We start from the raw sequence: 21,500 nt of genomic DNA on the forward strand, positions 1-21,500 counted from the left end.
GCTCAGGGTCCGGATCAAACTATGCACACATCTATTGCGTCGATCGGTTTCCTTCAGCTTTAGTTTCTGCGGCTTCGCATCCATTGCCCGTTTGTAGTCCATTAAACTTGCATATCCGTCATCATGGATTCGCCAGACGCGACAAATTCGAACAGCAAGGAGATACTAGAGAGGACCGCAACACACGAATCGTACACCTTCCAAGGCGCGAGAGGATGGCGGAGATGGCGCATTCTCCAACCTGGTCGCGGCATGTATCACGATGTCAAGAGGAGACTACCTTATTACTGGAGCGACATAACCGACGCGCTCACGTATAGGGCTTTCGCCAGTACAGTTCGCATGTACTTCGTAAAGTAAGCCTATCTCGATAGACGTTCAAGTCTTATACTGACCAATTTAGCGTATTACCTGCCATAGCGTTCACACTCGACATGTACCGTCGAACGGGCGGGTTCTTTGGCATCAACGAAGCCCTGTTTTCGTCCGCATTAGCAGCCATGGTGTTTAGTTTGCTCGCGTGCCAACCCCTCACCATCGTAGGAGTCACTGGTCTGATCGCGCTCTTCAACTACACCATCTACGACATTGTTACCCAATATGACCCTTCCATTTATCCAGCATTTACCGCGTGGGTTGGAATTTGGGCTGCCATCTTTCACTGGATCGTAGCCTTCGGAAACTTCAGCGACTACATGGCCTATGTCACTGACTTCTCGAGTGAGACGTTCGGCATGTATGTTGGAATCATCTACTGTGGTATGTATCTAGTCACTGGCCATATCAAGACACGATATTGACCTGCATTCAGTCAAGGGTGTTGAAGAGCTAGTATATCTGTTCCAAGAATCCGGTTTTGACGGCGGCTACCTCTCCATCGTCATTGCGATATGTTACTTCGGCTCTGTCTACGGCCTCGAGAAGCTTGGTAACAGTACGGTGTTTACCCCAGGCATTCGTAGCATTATCGCCGATTACTCCTTCGTCTTCCCTACCCTGTTTTGGGTCGGTTTCTCGCATATTCCTGGACGTCTAGAAGAGACTGGGCTATACCGAGTGCCTATCGGCAAGGCCTTTGCACCGACGCAGGATAGAGACTGGGTAATCGACTTCTGGAATCTTGACGTCAAGTGGGTATTCGTGGCTTTGCCATTCGGCTTCTTGATGATGCTGTTGTTCTACTATGACCACGTAAGTCATACACGTCTTCTAGCATCGGCGAACGCTAACCCTTGATCATAGAATGTGTCATCCCTCACAGCACAGGCCCGCCAGTACCCCCTCAAAAAGCCCGCTGGTTTTCACTGGGACTTTTTCCTTCTCGGCTGCACATGCTTTGTTGGTGGCGTCATCGGCCTCCCACTTCCTAACGGCCTGGTTCCGCAAGCACCTGTACACACAGACTCTTTGACCGTTTACGAAACTAGGCTGGAGATCACCAAAACGGAAGACGGTGGTGAGATCCGTAAGCCATTTGTCAAGGCTACTGCTGTTGTCGAGCAGCGTGTCAGTCATTTCTTGATGGGTATGGCCATCTGGGGTACCATGACCGGTCCCTTACTTATCGTACTACACACCATGCCCGCAGCAGTCTTTGCTGGCGTGTTCTTCGTCGTCGGTGTACGTGTTAACCCACCTTCAAGCTCAATACGACATGCTAATCTCTTCATAGTGGGGCTCCATAGAATCCAACGGCATTGTCAGCAAGGCGCTCTACCTCATGTCAGAGAAACGCTTCATCCAGCGCGATAACCCGCTCAACCGCGTCTCACGCAACAAGATTCGGCTTTTCATCGGTCTTCAGATTCTTGGTGTCGCATGCACAGTCGCCATTTCGCAAACCATCGCCGCTATCGGCTTTCCGGTCCTCATCATCGCCCTTATCCCGCTACGCACTTTCTTGATGCCGAAATGGTTCACAGCACACGAGTTGGACGTATTAGACGCCCTGACGGCAGACAACCCGTCTGTATTGGTCAGCTTTGGCGGAACACCGAGTGGCATGCAGGCTGGAGGTCCTATGGAGGGCGGTGCTGGTGGTCCCCGAGACGAGGAAGAGGCTGCGCACCCGCACTCTGCCATGCGTCAACGGGCAGGTAGTCTTCATCGAGAGGACTAGGCAGACTTTGGTACGGCTATGGAATAGACAAAACTGTTGATTTAGCGAGGGGTTTCATGGCGGCGGCGACGCTGATTCGTTAGACTAATGTTCGTTTCTCTCAAAAGGCCGTTCAGGCATTGAAGATAACTTAATGTAATATAATATTTAGCTTCACTATTCCTCCGGCTACCAAGATCTGATGATTCGAACAATGTGGTCATGAACCACTTATTCCTGTCTCCATCGAACTTCTGGTTACGCTTCACTTACCGCCACCTTCTAGTCCTCCTCCGTCCTCTCTGCTCAAACAGTTCCTCTCCCCAGTCACACCCAGTATCTATAGCCTTCTCGATATCTCTCATATCCGGCATTGAGACCGAAGGAAAGATTTGCATAACCTTATCGTGCATCGCCGGTACGTCCCTACCTTCGAATGCTTGGTTTACTCTTGCAACGAACTCATCCGTTGCTTCCTCGGCCAGTGTACATAGTTTCGCATACAGCGCTGCGTAATCAACAGCTGTAGGATGCGTCAACGCGTGGACGGACTCATTACGCCATGTGCCGTTTGGTGAGGAGGGAAAGAGATGGGCATGAGTCGGGAAAGCTTCTGTATCAAACTCAAAGGGTATTGTGTATTCAGGAGGGTAGGTGGCTTCAGTGTGTGTTATCTCTTCGAAGGATATCCAGGAAGTGCTCATTTGGGGGCAGGAGTCAGATGATGAGAGCTCTGGCCTTGTATCTGGAGACTCTTCGCGAATTATGTCTTCTGAGGGTTGTTGGTCTGGGAGAGATGGTCCAGGGCTCGGTGAACGACTGGGAACAGGGGAAGGCGGTAGGCGATGTAGACAGGGGACGATCTCCCATGATATGAGCCGTTGGATTTCTGGACGATTGAATGCATTTGGGGAGTCGCAAAGCTCATGCGCAACACTTGATGCGGTCGCTGGCGCTGGTGATGACAAGAGCGGCGCTGCATTCTGGCATCTGGAAGTCCATGTAGGAGCAATTGGCCTGGAGAAAAACGACGTCATGTTGGCTTTCAACACTTCCTGGAATCCGGTTGACTGAACTATGGCGTGATCAGTTTGTTTGTCTGTTCGCTAGTGCCTAGAGTGTTTGCGGGCTAAGCGGGTTGAAGGATCCTGGACTGCTAGTGAGTGCGTAGTGTAAAACAACAGGGGCGATAAAGGACTCGATCGATTGAGAGGGCAGGTGCAACCGTGTATAAGGGAGTCACAGTGTTTGTATGTGTATGATGTCACAGGCGATTCGTTTGCTAAGTAGTGAATGGTAGAACTTGCGTGTCGCTTGCCAAAATCAGACAGTGAATGACCATACCACACGGATATGTACGGAAGTAGCAAGAGTCAAAACGTCTGCTGAAGACATCTATGAGATCTTGTAAGGTACAGAGACGATCATGCGAAGCCGGTGTAGTGACATAAGGGCTGGAGAACTCGTACAAGCGTTTGCAGGAGCTCTTCCTCAAGATTCAACGGCAACCACTTCCCGGTTTAGTGATAATGGTGCGTTGCTTCACATCGCGTCTAAACTGGGGTGCAGTAAGTTTATCAGGGAAAGATGAAGAATGCGAAATGACATACAAACGTCACCAAGAGGGGTTTGAGGCATATACATCTTCTTCAGGATGCGCCTGCGTCAATGCGATAATCGACAGAAACTGTGAAGTTGCATGCGCACCTCGCACGGATTGATACCTTTGGCAAAGCTTTAGATCAGCGTTATCCAATCAGTGTCACGTTGTAACTAGAAATGGCAGCCGATTGACGTTGCTGTCAGTAACAAATCCTCGATTTTGCTAGAACTGCGTCCAACAAAGGTCGGTACGTGAGCAGAGCGGATGATGTGAGCGGCCGCCTTCACATGTTGTTGTATCGCTATAGCTTCCTGGAAAGAACTGCTATGGTCAGGCTATACGCGAAACTCGGCCGAGCGAGTCGTGTAGACTGTCAACACAACGCATGACATCTCCATCGGACCGAGAGTTCCAACACCCATTGTCGCACCGCTGTAGTTATACTAAACTTAGCATATGTACGTTGGTGCGTAATAGATACTTGCTTCACATATTAACACAAGTCTGATATGAAGACACGGTTTGTAAGTATGACAAAGAACCGAAGTGGATCTGAAAGAACGCTGAATGTGAGCGATGTAGTGCCCGACATTCAATAGCGCCGGGATCTTCACAAAGAGTGCCCGGGATCAGCGCAAACCAGCATCGTTTTGGGCACTGCGAGATTGTGTTCTGTTATGCAAGGATGCCGAAGGTTTACGTCGTACGAGATCCTTCATCGCACAATATAATGGTAAGAGACATGACGCACAATGCTAGAGACGAATGCGATGTAATGAAACATAGTTTAAACCCGGCACATCAATGAAATGCCGTGTGTAACAGCCGTCTGGAGGAAGCATCGCGCCATGCTGAATCGGTAGCAGAAGCAAGGGATGCAATGTGGCTCAGCCGGATGTGACGGACGCATGGAGATGGTTGCAATCAAATCTAGTAGATTGAGAGTGTTGTTGTTCCTTCTGAGAAGTAAGCTCGTTGCAACGTGTTGGATAATGCTATCCCTGCCAATATCTTTTCCCAAAAGAGCACAGCATCTACAACGACATCTTCATTCGTGTTTTGTGGGGATCTTCTCCATGTCTGAAGCATCCAATGCTACTCCGAGTATTGTCGGAGTCGACTGACCAAGCATCTGGACGAGGTCGCATTCATTGATGCACTTCCCCACCTGTCGGAGTGTTGATCCGTATACCAACCATGTCGTAACTATCACCGCCCGTAATGCATTGGCTATGTGGTACTCCTTGGTATGTTCCGTGATCTGAGTTTGGTCGTCGCATGTGTCCGTGCTGTTCCAGCATCCATATTGTGATTGCGAAGCTACTTTGAATCCGCTTAAGGTATTCACCTGGGTCTGGTGAAGGTAATGAGCCTAGACGCGCATCTTGCCGCCTGTAGACTCGACAACAGAGGTCACGTCTTCTCTGAGTTCTGGAATAGCGCTCGAGACGTGCAGGGCGAGTTGTTCTTGAAGCGCTCGGTATGCGTCGACGCGACCGTACAACATCTGGTTCATCCGCTGCACGGTCTCAACAAATTCGCGCGTGAAGATATCCGGGTTTCTGGAGTTCTCAACGTAGGACATGACCTCTGGAGGAATGTTGATGTTCACGGACGGCGCTGTCCTCGACAATTTAACCAGGTTCTGAACGAGCGACTGGCTACGGTAAGGTTAGCCTCAAAAGCTTACACGCAAGGTGTAGCTATCGCATACATCTCCCGCCTTATGGCCTCCTGCGTCTTGCTTCCATGGTGGTCGTACGCTTGCACGATGAGGTTATAGAGGTTTTGCACGATGTCTTTCAGCTGACCTTCCACGTCGATTATCGCCGCTATCGCACACGTTAGAACGAGCCGAAGAAGTACCGCACTACATACCATCAGGACTCAACGCTGCCATGATGTTGGCGAGAGTAAGTGGTGTTGTGAGGTTTGGTATTAGGAAGGCTGGTGCTGTGCGATGACCGACGCGGCGCGCGTCACAAAGAGGAACGCGCCAAGGCTCGGCTAATCCCGACCGTGGTTGACTTTCTGTCGTCATCGCTCCTTCGCCAGTATCAACTCCACGACGACATTCATCTCGAATCGTGTCGCAGCGCGCTATCACGTGTCGAAAACTACATTCGGTGTTGGCAATGATGAACATCACGTTGCAATGACAGAGAGTACGAACCGCGATCCAGACGTCCCTCTTGCGCAGCCACCAAGCTACCAGGCCTCAGCATCGTCGACCCCGGGAGCCACGGGGACCAACGTGCAAAACCACTCCCGTGTGGCGGCTGCAACACGCTCAGCAGACACACAGAAGCCTCAATTAGATACTACCTCGGATAAATCCACGGCAGCATTCATTCGGCGTACTCTCTGCTCCCACAATGTGCTACTTGGCAATGGCGAGAAAGGACGCAGTACACCTCGTCCTATTGAAGACGTATTGCCACCCTTGACGAGCTCAAACGAGGTCGACCTTCAACTATACGGCATCATCTCTGTTATCATCAAGGAGTTTGTACAGACGTGGTACTCGAAGATAACTCCCGATCAAGTATTTGTCAACGAAGTGATCCAGATTATCGCTCATTGTACGCGAGGTCTGGAGCAGCGCCTCAGAAAAGTCGATCTCGAATCACTATTGCTAGATGAGATACCTGAGCTACTCCAAGCCCACCTGACCTGTAGGTTATTTCAACTTGGACTGTCGCATGAAGTCTGTCTAATTCTTCCCTGTCAGCATTCCGAATAGCGAAGACTCAAGCCGCCTCGTCAATTTCACTAGTATCAGATCCTCGTCTGATATATCATACGCTCCACCCGCACCCTGCACTATCACCTGTGCCTACCGATGATGCTCCGGCGACAGTCCTTGAACAGCGGGAAAGCGAGTCGGCGTGGCGCCAACTACTCATACATGGCGTGCTAGCCCTGTTGCTACCGACAGAAGACTTAAAAAATGGGTGTCTACGCGCCCTGGTAGGCGAAATATTCGCAGAGATGATCCTTGGAAACGGCATTAGCGGAAAAGCCTGTGAAGGATGGGTGCTATGGGAGGGCATCACAAGGATAGCTGAGGTTTTACAGACCGATGCTGCGAAAGAGAAGGATTCCCAATCGGACGATGCCGATGCGGAGCAGTCGTTGACCCGTCTTGAGCGTTACGGGCTGCTGTCCACGCATCAAGGGTCAGAAATTAGTCCAAAAGGGCCACTGGACGCCGGCCAGCGTCGTCACAAGACATCGGCCTTATACATCTCGGGTGTACTATGGGCGATCATCCAATACGCTTTTTTGGCGTTTACTGCGGTGCGCGCGGTGGTCTTGAGTCTTACGACATTATCTTCCCTTCCGTTGAGATCTGCCACAACCGAGCAGTCATCTGCAGAAGCAGCCAATCAATCGCAAGCACTGGAAGCGGAAAAGATGGCTTCCAGGCGCCCGTTGGAGGCCAAACGGCCTGTAGTAAGCATGAGCCTGTGGAGCTGTGTAGCGCAACTTGCCGAGTTAGATGTCCGCATGCCTTGGCTGTTGGGCTTCATCTCCATGCTTCATCGTGGAGCACTGCTCGGCCCAGGTAGGGTGGGTGAAACCAATGGTGTATTGGACAGGTAAGTTACGATAATATCTCTTTCTTCACTCGCATCCCCTGGTTGGCTAGCTGGTCAATCCCTGTGGCACCGTGCGACGCAGGATGAGATAGCTCCGCATACGATTCAAGTCACTTGACTTCGCTTCAGCGAATGCGACGGCCCGCAGGCTCACACACCAAAACAACCCTGTCGTGGCGCACCGCTTTATGCAAGCCTCGGCACCCGTTCCGGGCGGCAACTCGACACGTTTCGGACAAGGAGGCTTGGCACACTCTAGGCCGTCGCCATTGTCAACACCATGAGCGACCACACGATGCCTGCATCAAGGTCGGACCAATCCTGGTGCTGCGCCTCTCATCAGCGACCACAGAATACTGCGGGTCGTGCGAAGGGCTTTTGTTCCCTGAGCCGTCATCACGATGCTAGCTCTTGTGGAAGGGCCGCTTACGCGCCGGTTGATCTGCTCACACCGTCCGGCCGTCGTCCCTCTCGGGACTGGCCGTACAGAGTTCGAGCACGACATTGGCCACAAACTCTGGCCCTACCATGAATCCCGCCAACAGCTGATTACGCCTCATTCTTCGGTCTTCATCGCTACCGTCATCCTGTTGAGGATCCTGCACGTACTCCTCGGACTCCAATATGGTCTTAGTTTGTTTGAGCAGCGCATTGAAACAGTCGGCGAATGATGCTGTTCCCGAAAGATTGGGAATGGCTTTTTCAATCCATCACGACGACATCCTGCTTTAAGTTGCATAGTGGCATGACCATCAATCTCGCTTGCTATGGGCGTGCGCCTCACTTTATGGGCCGCGTCAACAATTCGACTCGATTCTCGTCCGATGCTCCGGGCCTGCTACCGCAGACATCATCATTCGCGGTCACCAGCTGAACGCCCCGCGGACTCCTTCATCCGTCCAACTCCTACCGCACCCGTCCTGCCTATCTCGCACCAGTCAATCTAGCCATATCCAAGTCTCATCTGCTAACCAGTCGCGATTGCAGATTCCTCGCTCATGCTTTCCACACGCAGATCTTGAACCCCGCTTTCCTTCCCGTGGCGCTTCGGACTCTTCGTGCAACACTCTTCCCTAACAACGCGCTCGGGCCCCCACGTCAGATTCCAACGTATGAGGAAATCAAGGAGATCAAGCGCTGCTGTGCCGCCAGACTACTTGACTTAGTACCACCGAAAGTAGCAGCCGCTTTCTTTGCGAGCTACGAGCGCGATGAGCAGGTTCGACAGATCGCAAACACACTAGACTGTCTCGATGACGCTTATCTCAACAAGCACCTCGTTTTTCAGATCGTTGAGCTGATTGTTCTGCGCCTGTTTCCGGAGTTGGGAGAACAAGGCGTAAATGATCTGTTGGAGGAGCGCATTAGCTGATGCTGTTCTCATGCTTCCGAAAGTTAGAACCCCATACATTACGAAGTTTCACCGCCAGATACTCGAACGCTGCTGGGCACGGCCCGTCGCGCAGTCACCTTCGCCGTTCATACCTCGTTCGACGAGGGTGAACTCCAATCCTTGTATCGCATACATACTTCCATCAAACCAGCACAAGGCAACTCACTAAAGCGGCGAAACTGCAGCTTCGTGCACTTCCACGTATACCAACTCATAGTGCGCTCGTAGCAAAGTGTGGTGGGAAAGGTACACCGCTGACCGTAAAAGAGGGGTATCGACCAATCAAAAAATTCCCTAAGAAAATTGTTGAGGCACATGGCATCCAGACTCCGGGCTGGCTGCATACCGTGGCGAGCACCTGACTATTCGGGATATTGCCGGACGGAAACTACAAAGAATGAACCACGAGGTGCCCCACCGTGCACGTCTTCCACCAAGCCATCGCTTAGTCTGAGCTGCTTTACCATGATTGCTGCAGCACTCAATCTTGGTAGTGTTGGTATGCGGCAGGGAAGACACCACTCACGCAGACTTACTGCGAATGAGGGCCTTGAACAATCTGCATGTCGCTCGGTGAGCGCGACGGTCCGTGTCATCTGTACATCTGCGCGGGGATAAAATGCATACAACCGGGAGCCTTAAAGGTAGATATTGGACGACAAGCGACATGCGTTGTCAGGGCGCGCCATGGTACATAAATTCAACTAATCGAATACGAGATGACTATGTGCCCAGCTCCGTTGCAGTTACGATGCGAGCTCACGATGCAGTACCATCGCATGATCCTGAAGAGAGTCAAGGACTGTAGACGACGTTGCATCTTCCCTGGTTATCTAACGTAGCGTTCCGAGCTTCACCACACCTTCACGTATCAAGATGAGCTCGCCTAAGCCCCGCACCTTCATACAATCAGCAATCAAGCCCCGCCTAGCGAGATAACAAAGGTTCTGGTTCAGAGCGCCTTGGAGTTTCTGCCTGCGGATCACATTTACCGCCGCGCTCCTCTTCGGCTACGCCGTGAACCCTTGTTCCAAGGTCAAATATAAATCAGCCTCACTTAGGCGATGTATCAACCGTGGGGTTTCAGTGAGTGAACATCGCAGAAGCGAGGGTGGGCTGAGAAGTCTAAAGCGTCGAGAGAAGTTACCCCGCATGCGCCTTCAGCCCGTAGCCGTCTATCTCTTATCGCTTCCGCAAGGGTTGCGGTTCCTGGCAACACGTTCCTGAACAGCCTGCCGCTAACGTGTTTCAAAATTCGGTTGGGCAGCAACTACGCGGAACATAACCAGCGATCGAGTCAGCCTTCTCTCTGCCTCTGCGGCACAGTTGTCCTGCATCTCGAACAAAACCCATCCTGATCCTATCGAATAACGCGCGCTTTGTGGGCGCGTGCGTAGGATTCAGGTCGCCGATTATGCCGGCCGAAGTGTCAAGACGTCAGTGTTGGTGATGCTGGCACTTGCCTGACTCGGCGCGGATGACCGTTGAAACTTTAATTCCTCGAACTCCAGGGCGTAACGAGGGAACCCCTACAGGGACCTGGTACGCGAAGCCGCGGGATGCGCAACACGGAAAGTCATGATCCCAGTAATAGTCGCCGTTCAGCATTTGACAAGATGCGACATCGCCTGTTCCTGAACCGCACGGGGTCCGGGGCAAGCGCATCAGGATCCCAGGCACAATGCCCATGATCCCAGCACCGGCGATCCAGCATCTACCATGGTTTGGAGTCAAGCGAGTGCTCATCAGGGGCTGTCATGGGCATCAATGTTGCGAACATCGACCCATGTTTCAACGGTTAAAGAGCCCGGAACGTTAGTGCAGGTACGGCAGCGGGTGGGATTGACTCGAACATGCAAAACATCACCCGTAGTGGGCAATCACTATATCCTACCAAACTATCGTCATCCTGCGCAAGGCATGAAGACTCAATAGTGAGGCGTACGGCAGACTCACCTCAGCCACTCTGGAACAGTCGGCGTACGCGGCTGCGGTTTGAGTCGTTCGCCAATCCTGAATTTTCGGGATAGGGAAAATTCGAGACGTTCGCTTGCTGCGCAGCGCATGACAACGATCGCTGAATGACGCCAATTGGCAATCATCATCGAGGCGAGCTGTATATCCCGCTTCCACTCTCACATCATCCTGAGTCGTGATCCATTCGCCAACAAAGGTATTTGCGACACCAGTTCATGCGAAGACCCGTTGTTGGGAATCGAAGAACATTTCTGGAGCAACGGATGTGTGCGTCTGACAGGGCGTGCAAGAATGACGGGACGGGTACGTCAATGACGGGCGAGTGCGTCGTACTGTCGTTTGTATACAGCGATGCGAAGGTGTATTCGATACCCTATCGTGCATACCAGCGTTGCTCAGACTTGTCAGCTGCGAGGTCAAAAAAACGATACACCGGCCTCAGCCCATCAAACGGCACGTGACACAAGCCTCAGGGCGAACAAATGGTGCGAACAACGGCCCGCAATGCCATGAATGATTTCAGAAGTAACCTTGGAAGTACGCGTGCTCAGGCAACGTTGTCGGGAGCACCTCACACGAAGGGGCTTCGGTGGCCACTTCTGTACCTCGACATTCTTGTTCTCTTGCTTAGCCGGTTCCGTACCGTGTTACACAGCATCAGATATCAATCACGTGGACGATCTAATGCAGGGTACCGCATGACCTAGCACCGCGAACATCGTAATGAACTTTTCGATGCTTATCGCCAGCACATTGTGCATTAGATGCTAGGGCAAAAATTAAAGGTCACCGGAACGCTCTCAGCCTTTTCACCATTGGCGGACTAGCCCAACATTATCTTCGAATTGCGATGGAGACAAGGGCGAGAGCTAGCAATCTAACGCGATAATTGACTTTCGGGTGTAGGTTTCCTAGCCTCTTGCGCTACAACCTGCCACCACTGCTTGACGTAGGCCCGAATACAAAGGTACTACGAACCTGTCGGCCTCTTTCCTTGGATTTGCCAATGGTCAGGGGGTCCAAGGGACGGTAACGCAGGCCTTCACCGATCGATGGGGGGCGCTGCGATTGCGTATTCGCGATTTGATGCTCACGACGGTCTAGCCATTGCGCGCAACACCGCGAGCTAACGACATGAGCGAGAAAAGGGCCGAACCAAGTCGGACTGCGACACCAAGTACAGATCTGCCCCATTGCGCGTCCCCTCATCTACTGTTACTACCTTTGCTTATTTACTTTGACAGCTACGTAACACGCGTTTTTAGTTGTCATCCGAAGGCCCCCTGTACTCATTTTCTTTTCTTTGATAGAGCTGCACAATGTACAAGGCTATGTACTGCAGCTTCAACCTGCGAAGGAAGTACATCCGGCATTTGGACAACGTGTGAGCCAGTGAACGGGCTCGGCTGCGGACCGAACCGGTACTGTACCGAACAGCAATGTGTTGCAGAGAAAAGGAAGAAGCAAGGACAAAACGAACAGTCCATCATCCGCGGGATAAGAAAAAAAGAGTGTCACTGCAAGGATGCCCAAGATATGGTGGTGGGGAACACCGACGACATTTACCTTTCTTGCTTCTTCTTGCGGCTAGAGAGGACGAACTAAAGTGGCGCTGGACTGCTCACCTTTTTGCTTTTTGGCGCCGCGGAACGCAGGGTGAAGTTAAACGGGCTGCATAATACCCGTAATGCAAAAGTAACGGCTTTGTGAAATAAGTAAACTGGTTTCCAAAACACTGCCCAACTTTTGCTTCACCCGCGGAAGCGTGGACTGTACTCTATGTGCTACAGCTATGTTCGTCATGATTGAGCAAGGGAATCCGAAAACGAAGGAAGCTGCAACTAATCCAGTACGGAACAGCAAGACCCCCAAACACGACTCGCTCCAGGGTTTGGGGAAACTCGAGCTTCGCTGCAGAGACGACCGTAAGGCCCAAGCTCTCTATCCAGCCCAGCAGGGCAGCAAAGAGCTGAGTCCAGTGCGTGCGCCCCCGCGGCATGACGGAGCCCTAGGGCGCCTTGCGTCGATTGCGCTGCCGAAACCACTTTACTGAGCAAAGAAAGCCCGTACCAACGCCAATCCCTCGCTTCTCCAAGCTCACGCTCGTCTCATCCCTGATCCAGATCGGGACAGCCCTTTGACACGAACCCAAATGCGCAAACTTTCCAGCTGAGTATGGTGCGCGCGCGCGGGGAGACGGGATACCAAATGTCTCACGCTTGCGGGCATCTAGATCAGGCTCAACAGTTTGAGGATCTGTCTTCCTCGTATACGAGCCTCGTCATCAATCGTTATGCATTGCGATCGCTTCAAGCGATGTATCTGGACATGTATATATGTACTTTTGTGATGTATCAAGGATGTGCAAGGTGCGCCAGGTCAAAAGGTGTCCGAGCTTCGTGCAAAGGCGGGGAAGGGGGCCAACTGGTGCCGACTGAACCTGCAAGTCTCACATGCAATTTACGTTTTGGCCGTGTCCAGGATGCGGAAAGCCAGAACGAACGAATGCTGCTTTTCCTTGCGATCGGCATGTCTGTCGGCAAGGTATTTTCCGAAATTCAGTGTTGTTTTTCGGCGGGCTATGCCAAAGTTTGTTGCACATCGTTGCTATAACGGTGTTGCAATGCGATGCCGAAAGCTCCGTCACGGGGGCTTAAAGCGGCAAGTACCAGCCGTTCATGAGCCAGACTTTTGCCGATCAGTGAAGTGTCAGTGGTGCTCCACCAAAACTAGGCTGAGTCTGACCATGATCAGATTGAGATCGGACGAAACTGACTAGTGACATCAGACGCACAATCGTATGGCACGTTGGATTGAGCATTAATCGCATTTCGAGCGTGATTGACCCTTTCGTTAGGCCGGTCTTGCGGCAAGGGTCGGTAACTATATTAGAAGCTACATATAGGTGCACAGCAGTGCGTACGAGGCCCATCGCGCCGTTTCAGACTCAGTGCAACGTATGAGAGCCGCCAGGCAAATGTAAATGGAACGTTTGAAAGCAGCAAATAGAAGCGTACAGAATATTGGCCCGCGTGGGCGGATACAGTCTTCGTTTTAGGTAAGGGGATAAAGTCGAAAACAGTCAGGTTACTGTGCGCTGCTAGAGGGGGGTATAGTGGTTCGTGGAGCAAGGGAATAGGAAGATGAAAAATGAAAGTCAATGAAGGAGTAGTGAGAAATAGAAGCCATGCTAATGATGCTGATGCGAGAATGCGGCAAGATGCGGCAATGAAAGAAAATCCAAACGGTGACTGTAATGCAGAATGCTAGCCGTGTGTGTATGTCCCTGATCCCGGTGTTCTAGACCGCAAGTGTTGCACAGTCTTGCTACTCCAAACCCAAGCGATTCAGGAAGCTTGTTCCACAAAGGAAAGTGGTCGTCAGCGTTACGTGCTGTGACAGGCGTCACAGGCCCTTGGATGAGTGACATGTCCGATTCGCTAATGGATCGCGTCGACGCTTTCGAGCTTGGCCGTGGTGAAGTTGGGCTCTGACACACGTCGCATCTCGGAAGGAAGGCTCTCGGAGCTGCGCTTGATTCGTAGCTTCTCCATCAGCTTGCCAATGGTGACATACTCCTGGGGCTCTACGACGAAGCCTGCGTTCTGTGACTGGAAGAAGGTCATGACGAGCTCGAGAGCGCGTGCAGCTTCTTCTTGGGACGGTGTGATGGGCGAGGAGTCGGCTGATGAGCCTTTGTCGTCGATGGTACCTGGGAGAGGAGGGGGCTGCATCGAGTTGGGCATCTGGGTAGGCGAAAGCGACATTCCTTCGTCAATGACTGGCAGTGTACCAGGCATCTCGGTCATGGGCGAGTCAAGTGCACCGCTGCTAACGTACTTTGGGGTGATATCGTCAGTTGAGCCCGGAGGTGACATGTACTGCTCAACACCAACAAGCATGGGGAAGGTTTGGCTTCGGGGCCTTTGGAAGTTGTTGTTCCCTGGCTGTCCATTCGCAGGCTGGCGGCTTCCCATGAATGGACTCGGGCCGCATGCTGAATCAGGCGTGAAGAAAGGCGAAGAAAGCGACGTAGGGCTTGTGGCTGTATCCGTGAAGACGCTTGACAAAGATGTACTGCTCTGTGAATGGAAGGGTCGGCGATGGTTCGAAAAGTCGTATGTGTCGGGGCTTTCTGTCTTGAGATTTTCCTGACTCTTCTTCGCTGTCATGGTCGTTGTCGCTGGAGATACCCCACCAGGTGAGGTAGGCGAGATGGCCCCCGGGGTATGCACATTGGATGGCGGATTTGAAGTCCCCTCCGATTCTTCTGCTATCGAAGTCTTTCGTGACCTTGCACCACTGAGATGATTCTTTTGCTTGAACTTTTCCAACCAGCTCGCACTGTTTACCTTGAGGTGGCTCTCTGAGTTGCCGACGGTCTGAGCGAAGAAGCGGGCCTTCTCTCGGATCTGAGCATCTGACAGCTGTGCTCCCTGTTTCTGATGGTTTCGTGCCCAATTCGACAAGGCACGTTCGATATCCGGGAATTTGCCTTTCGACCTTTTTATGGGTGATCGGCTACCGTCGTCCTGGTACAAGTACTTCTCCTTCTGGCGCAACACTTTCGAAACGGTACTACAAGACTGTCAGCACGGGAAGAGACATGCAGGGTATGCAGTGGTACCTTCGCTCTACGCCGAACATTGCTAGGATATCGTTAGTAAAAGATCCATGTGAGTCTGGTGCGTGGTGCTGGCATACCTCCAATTTCCGTTTGCTTGACAGTGGGATTCTCTTCATGGTATTGGCACATGCGTCTGCGGTCCGAGTCTGTGAGAGTCTTCCGTGGTGTCGACGAAGTGCGGGAATGTGTTGAGCTCGCTGAGACTGGCGTTGCTGATGCCGGCGTTATCGGTGGTGGGGCTGAGGGGAACAGTGAAGCTTGGTAAGTCGACTGGCTGGTCAGCATGCTCGGCCATTGCGGCATCTGCGGCATGATCAGAGGCTGCAGCTGTGGATGCGTAGTCCTCGGTGTCGGATGAGTTTGGTGGGGTGGATGCATGCCGTTCCCGTAGATGGGCTCCATCGGGAGCGGTGCAAAGCCGTTGAAGCCATTAAAGTCTTGGACTGGAGACTGATGGTGTGGGTTGTATCCATTATCGCCATGCCATCCAGAATGGTGATCCTCGAAAGGTTCCTGGTGGTGGTGATGGTGGTGGTCGTGATCCATTTGCAACTGGCTCATGTCGAAGGCAGTAGGTATTGGAGTGGTGTATCCGTGCGAGTGTGGGAACGAGTGTCCGTGTTGGGTGCGGAGCAGAAGTAGGGTGCCAGACGGGCATATGCACCTGCACCGTGGTGTTGCTATACCTAGGCGGCGTGGGTGACCTCAGAGCGGCCGAGCGCATACATGCATGAGACGAGATTTTGGTTCCTGAGGCGAAACAGCGACAAGTCAATGTACCGCAGTAGCGGGGGTAGCGCTGACAAAAGGCGCTGGGTATGACAGAGGTCAAAACATATAGGTATAAAGCAGCGCGGCAAAGCAATGGCCTTAGATGGAGAATTGAAACTGCAGGGAAAGCCTGGCGCGGCGGGCCTGCAGCGCGTACTTGAGGATAAGTCTGGGGACACTGGTAACAGGCCCTGGCTGTGCGATGCGGGCGCGGCCTACTGCAGCTGGCGGGAGAGGAGCCCTGTTTGTTTCGAGCCCAAGCTTGCCGGCAAGCCTGGCGTGTGCACAGTGATCCTGGTCGCCATTCGGCCAAGCGACGAGCGACGACGTTGGGCTTAGCGTGTGCGGGTCTCTCATCGGGGATGCGCCCCTAGGACAGCGCGGGCCAGAATTATGCGGCCGCCAGGCTAGCTCGCCAGTGCATGCCTCGACGCCTGACTCCTAGCAAGGGCAAATGGGATGTCAAGGCAGCCGGGTGGGATCATCCCATCAGGGCCCTCGCACCGCTGAGCACGTCGCAGCCGGCTAATCTGACGCTTCCCGAACAAGACATGGTCTGAGTGGAAGCGCCATATTGGCTTCGCCTCGTGCGCCCAGCGAAATACATCCTGGCCGTTGCCGTACGCTCGTGGCGCGAAACAGTGGCAGCCGATTCAATGCTGCTCAGGTACGCGAGCCTGTGGCGATTCCCACGGCAGGGGCAAGACGTCAATCATCGGCTGTGCATAAAGGAGAGACAGAAAGTGTCGACGGCTGAAACGCTTTCGGAAAGCTGCAATAATCGCGCCCATGGAAAATCGAGGTTTTGCCGACCAGCCACTCAGGCTTTCGGGAGCGATAATGATTTAGCGCCCGACTGACAGCGTGCCCTCTGAGTCGCCAGCACAACTAACCCCTGCTGATTTCTCCGAGTCGACCGCTGCGCCCGTTAGCAGACCAATAAGGAAAACCGACGCCTCAAAAATTGGGCCAGACAATGCTGATCTGAATCCATCAAATTCCGAAGCAAATATGGAATAAAAACAAATGCGACATGCTGACCCCGTTCCAATAACTCCAGCGGCGCCATTACCACGAGGGTCCGCGACGGCAATGTCTTGAATGACGCCTCCTCGGCAGGGGGAGCAAAGGCCTGGTATTGATAGCTTGCGGACGGTATCGGACCGCCACCAGTCAGTCGAGCATTGGCGATTGGCAGGTACGATCCGCGCCGTAAGCTGCGTTGCCCAGTGCTAGTGTCGTCCTGATGTCGTCCGCGGTGCTACTGGAACGAGCCCTCGGCCAATCCAGGCCGCGAGATCGGCTCCAAGCCTCGCTCTCTTCGTCATCTTAATGCTGCGACCTAGTATTGGTATCGCAGTGAGACATGTTCAGCCATCCAGAAGGCCCTTCTGCTCTACTCACTATTTCCCAAGACCGGATCCATAACGCCTGTCGTATCTCGTAATCACGAGACCTTATCTAGCGCTTGACAATAGTGACTGGTCGGGTCGTCAGCTCACGATATCCATTTAGAGACATAATACTGGGATACATACCGATATCCTCGTCGGCAAGCTCGTGAGAAAGTCCCACACGCTGGGGCTGATGCTTGCATGATTTCCCGTAAACAATAGCGTGCTTGAAGTTGTCGACAATTGTCTTGTGGATGGAATTACACTACAGAGCGGTTAGCGCGTCGCGTTTAAGATGAGGGGGAGACTTACGAAGTCTTCAATGGTACAGGCTGTTGATCGCAATACCACTGGCGCCGAGTAATCCGGCATCTTGCCCTTGGGCTTGGTGTAAACACGAACGAGATTGAGCTTCTCCCACATCTGCTCGAGGAGCTCATCGATGTTCCACCCGTGCTCGGAACTGATGGGACAGGCGTTCGGAATGCGGTAGAGCAAATCGAGCTCTTCGATACTGATGGCATCAATCTTGTTCAAAGCGTAGATGACGGGGATATAGCTTCGTCCCTTGGCCTCAATGACATCGATCAAATCATCGACCGTGGCGTCGCATCGAATAGCTACGTCGGCGTTTGCCATTCGGTACTCGTTCAGCACCGCCTTGATTTCGCCATGGTCGATATGTGTGAGGGGAACGGTCGCGGTGATGTTGATGCCTCCCTTGTCCTTCTTCTTGAGCACAATGTTTGGCGGGCTCTTGTTGATTCGAATACCGAAGCCCTCCAGTTCGTTCTCGATAACGCTCTTGTCGGTGAGGGGTTTGTTGACGTCCAGAACGATGAAGATCAAATGGCAGGTCTTTGCGACGGCGATGACCTGTCGTCCACGACCTTTACCGTCCTTCGCACCTTGAATAATACCGGGAAGATCGAGAATCTGGATTTTGGCTCCGTTGTACATGACTTGACCCGGTACTGTAGTAAGCTGTATGTTGTCAGTACTGATCCTAGTAACAGGCGTATCCAACACACCGTTGTGAACTCATATGCAGCGGCTTCGGAGTGCTGTCCGGTCAATTTGCTCATGAGCGTACTCTTGCCCACGGAGGGGAAGCCAATGAAACCAACACTGGCAACACCAGTCCTAGCAACATCGAATCCTACACCTGCACCGCCGCCGCCACCGGATGAAGGCTCGAGCAGCTCTCTCTTAAGCTTCGCGAGCTTTGCCTTCAGTTGCCCTGTTCATGTATAAGCATACCAGTATGCAGTATTCGGTCGTGTATCCGTACCAAGATGAAAAGACGTCGCCTTGTTCTTCTGGGTCTTGGCCATCTACGTCTCGTGTAAGTCATCGTGTTACGGTCGCGTATTGGGGTGTGGCTTACTTCGGCCTCGATGTCCTTGATCTGCACACTCTGTTAGCGCGTGGAATGGCGATATGCGGCGGCACTCGATACTTGCCTTGTCTACTGTGGTCGCCATCTTGAATTATTGTGTATCCTGACTTGCTCTGAGCAGGCGTGGAGAGGCGATGTTGTTGTTCAGAAATTTGATGCGACGCACGCCGCCAATGACGAAGCGGGGCACGGCTTCCCGGCAGTACCTTTCACCGCCACCCGATAAGGTTAGCGTTCAACGCAGCACCCTTCCATCTCGGCTTCCATGCATGCTTCCTCGCGGCCTTCATAAAGTTGCCCGATAGAAGCCGATTCGGGCTCTTCACATCGGTGACCATACCCACCACTCTGGCTGAGCATATGAGGTGCATCACATGTCGGCGAACTGCTGACCGCCATGGATCCACATATCACAAGCTTAGAACGCGCCAATTGTTACATAATGAAGCAAGCCCAGTCCTGCACAAGCAGCATTGAAGGCAGGCAAGCCAACGCTCTTACCCTCGACAAAGGCTGTGTGTATTTAAAGCCCGCGCTCCGAACTCTCTTCGTCGGAACTCCGTCTGCAATACCATCATAACCGACGACACGCTCGCCATATTTCTGATTCCTCAAACATCGATATCGTTACCATGATCGGTCGCAACACTGAAGAGGATAACTTCCATTCGCTCGTGCAGGAGATCAACAAGGTGCTCGGCCCCAGCAACGGCATAGACTCGGATGACGTAGACGAGAATGAGCTCCTGGAGTTAATGAAAGCATACACCTCGGAAGAGTCGGAGTGGAAGAAATACTACTTTCCATCTGAGACATTACCATACACACGGAATGTTGTCGACAAAGGCAACGGCAAGAGCAACTTGGTACAGTCCCCGATTCTCGAGTCAACGAAGGTGGTGCTAATCGAACAGCTTATCCTAGTATGGGGTCCTGGAAAGAAGAGCCCGATTCACGAGTAAGTTCTTGTATTTTGCGACCGTTGACATTAGCATGCCTTACCTCGCGAACAATATCCCATGGCTCCAGTCTCCTGCACGATGAAGCGACCCCGTTCGCCGATCTACTTTGATCGATGTGTCAGCAGGAGACACGCCGGTAAGACGACCTTTCGATAATCCATCATGAATATACCTCGCACTCTCGAATGCGCAACTCAGCGTTATAGAACCCGATACTAACATCCATCCAGCCACGCAAACGCACACTGCATCATGAAAGTCCTCAAAGGCAGCCTGACAGAAACCCGTTTCGCCACCCCAACCGAAGACGACGCACAAAACCAGCGCCCCATGACCAAGACCCAAGAGACTACCTTCGCTGAAAACGACGTTACATACATGGCGGATACGCTCGGTGTACATCGTATTTCCAATCCGCATCCCACGGACTATGCAGTTTCACTACATTGTAAGCATCAACCCGTCCATTCTACCTCACATGACTAATCACCCACAGTATACACCCCACCCAACGCCGCAACATACGGCTGCAACGTCTTCAAAGAAGACACATCCGGCGTCGTTCACAACACGACGTGCCATTTCTACTCCGAGTACGGCGTCCGAACGGGGAGGAAGTAGACTTCACCTCGTTCGCAGATTCGTTCCATCATCACTAGTATTGCTTGGACATTGAAGAGGGCTTGGAGACGGATAGTTGGATACTTTACGAATGGAGCGGCGGGCTTCAAGCGCTTATCGAGTAGGAGTTCGTCAGTAGGAGAGTAGGATGTGAGACGGGCTTTTCATTCCATCTTCGAGCACTTTGCTAGAGTTTTTTTCTACGTTAATTAAAGGTCATTCAACATGCAAGCTAGAGCACGTTAACTAAGGAAAAAAACTAAACAGGTCTAGAGCCTACATCAACGTTAGGCCACCTACTTTGCAGGTTTCTACCTTAATGTAGGCTGCTAACCTGTTCAGGTTTTTCCTTGTATCCGGTGGGAGAGTCAGTCGAGTTGACTGAATCACAAAAACACACAGTCTCGTGTGAAAATTTTCCGTTGGACCTGGAAAGAGAATCGCAATACTAGTAAGTAGTCTCGCGTGAGACAGGGTCTCTCATCTTAAAGTTGACCAAGTTCTAGCCGGAGGGGTTAGTTTTGGGGACTCCGCTGGATGATGATGATGCTGCTGCGCGACGCAAATGTCGTTCGGGAGGTACAGTAGGGTCCTTCCATGTGGAAAAACCAGTCGTCGATAAGACATGTAACGTCTGCGCCCGCAGGGGCTACTGCTCACAAATGGGCATTTATGCATGGATGCCTTTCTGAGTCGCCAGCCTGCTGGCACTAAGGTAAAAAGATGCTAAATGCATCCGCAATATACATACTAATCCCGTGACATTATAAGTTCAAATCCTCATCAGAGGCATAGATGACCTCACAACAGCTAGACCTAGGCTGCATGGGCTCATAGCCCGCTATCAGCATCTGGATCTGCGGTTCATAGTCCAGCAAGCTCGCCGGACAATTGGTATGCGTCTACGCCGCTATCTAGCGCACTGGATCTAGTTCTGTTCCTCTTGCTGTCTCGCTCTAGATACAGACTACGGTATTCCCGATGATAACAATATCCGCACAGTATCGGGCCGCGCTTCAGCAGCTATATCTTTTTCTTGTAAATTAACTAACA

The 21,500-nt window shown here is 52.2% G+C and overlaps 5 protein-coding genes across 5 annotated transcripts; 3 read left to right on the forward strand and 2 right to left on the reverse strand.

Annotated features, from left to right (window-relative positions):
- Window positions 1-123: 123 nt before the first annotated feature.
- Window positions 124-2,119, forward strand: J4E78_002847 (uncharacterized protein; the record flags this gene model as incomplete). The annotated part of the gene is made up of 5 exons (XM_049363492.1): window positions 124-356; window positions 404-759; window positions 812-1,191; window positions 1,243-1,620; window positions 1,673-2,119. 5 exons carry the CDS (start codon window positions 124-126, stop codon window positions 2,117-2,119), a joined length of 1,794 nt encoding a protein of 597 aa, XP_049224157.1.
- A 2,954-nt stretch (window positions 2,120-5,073) lies between these two features.
- Window positions 5,074-5,601, reverse strand: NUT2 (RNA polymerase II mediator complex subunit; the record flags this gene model as incomplete). The annotated part of the gene is made up of 3 exons (XM_049363493.1): window positions 5,074-5,362; window positions 5,416-5,533; window positions 5,580-5,601. The coding sequence occupies 3 exons, from the start codon at window positions 5,599-5,601 to the stop codon at window positions 5,074-5,076; spliced, it is 429 nt and encodes a 142-aa protein (XP_049224158.1).
- Window positions 5,602-5,856: 255 nt separating this feature from the next.
- On the forward strand, window positions 5,857-8,675 carry J4E78_002849 (uncharacterized protein; the record flags this gene model as incomplete). Its single annotated transcript, XM_049363494.1, has 4 exons — window positions 5,857-6,376; window positions 6,433-6,880; window positions 7,274-7,303; window positions 8,291-8,675. The coding sequence occupies 4 exons, from the start codon at window positions 5,857-5,859 to the stop codon at window positions 8,673-8,675; spliced, it is 1,383 nt and encodes a 460-aa protein (XP_049224159.1).
- A 5,438-nt stretch (window positions 8,676-14,113) lies between these two features.
- J4E78_002850 (uncharacterized protein) lies at window positions 14,114-15,861 on the reverse strand (the record flags this gene model as incomplete). The annotated part of the gene is made up of 3 exons (XM_049363495.1): window positions 14,114-15,251; window positions 15,301-15,322; window positions 15,378-15,861. 3 exons carry the CDS (start codon window positions 15,859-15,861, stop codon window positions 14,114-14,116), a joined length of 1,644 nt encoding a protein of 547 aa, XP_049224160.1.
- A 3,635-nt stretch (window positions 15,862-19,496) lies between these two features.
- On the forward strand, window positions 19,497-20,447 carry J4E78_002851 (uncharacterized protein; the record flags this gene model as incomplete). Its single annotated transcript, XM_049363496.1, has 3 exons — window positions 19,497-19,822; window positions 20,057-20,229; window positions 20,323-20,447. The coding sequence occupies 3 exons, from the start codon at window positions 19,497-19,499 to the stop codon at window positions 20,445-20,447; spliced, it is 624 nt and encodes a 207-aa protein (XP_049224161.1).
- Window positions 20,448-21,500: the final 1,053 nt, after the last annotated feature.

Source organism: Alternaria triticimaculans (assembly GCF_023758025.1).
Source record: "Alternaria triticimaculans strain BMP 0046 chromosome Unknown scaffold_3, whole genome shotgun sequence".
Lineage (NCBI taxonomy): Eukaryota > Fungi > Ascomycota > Dothideomycetes > Pleosporales > Pleosporaceae > Alternaria > Alternaria triticimaculans.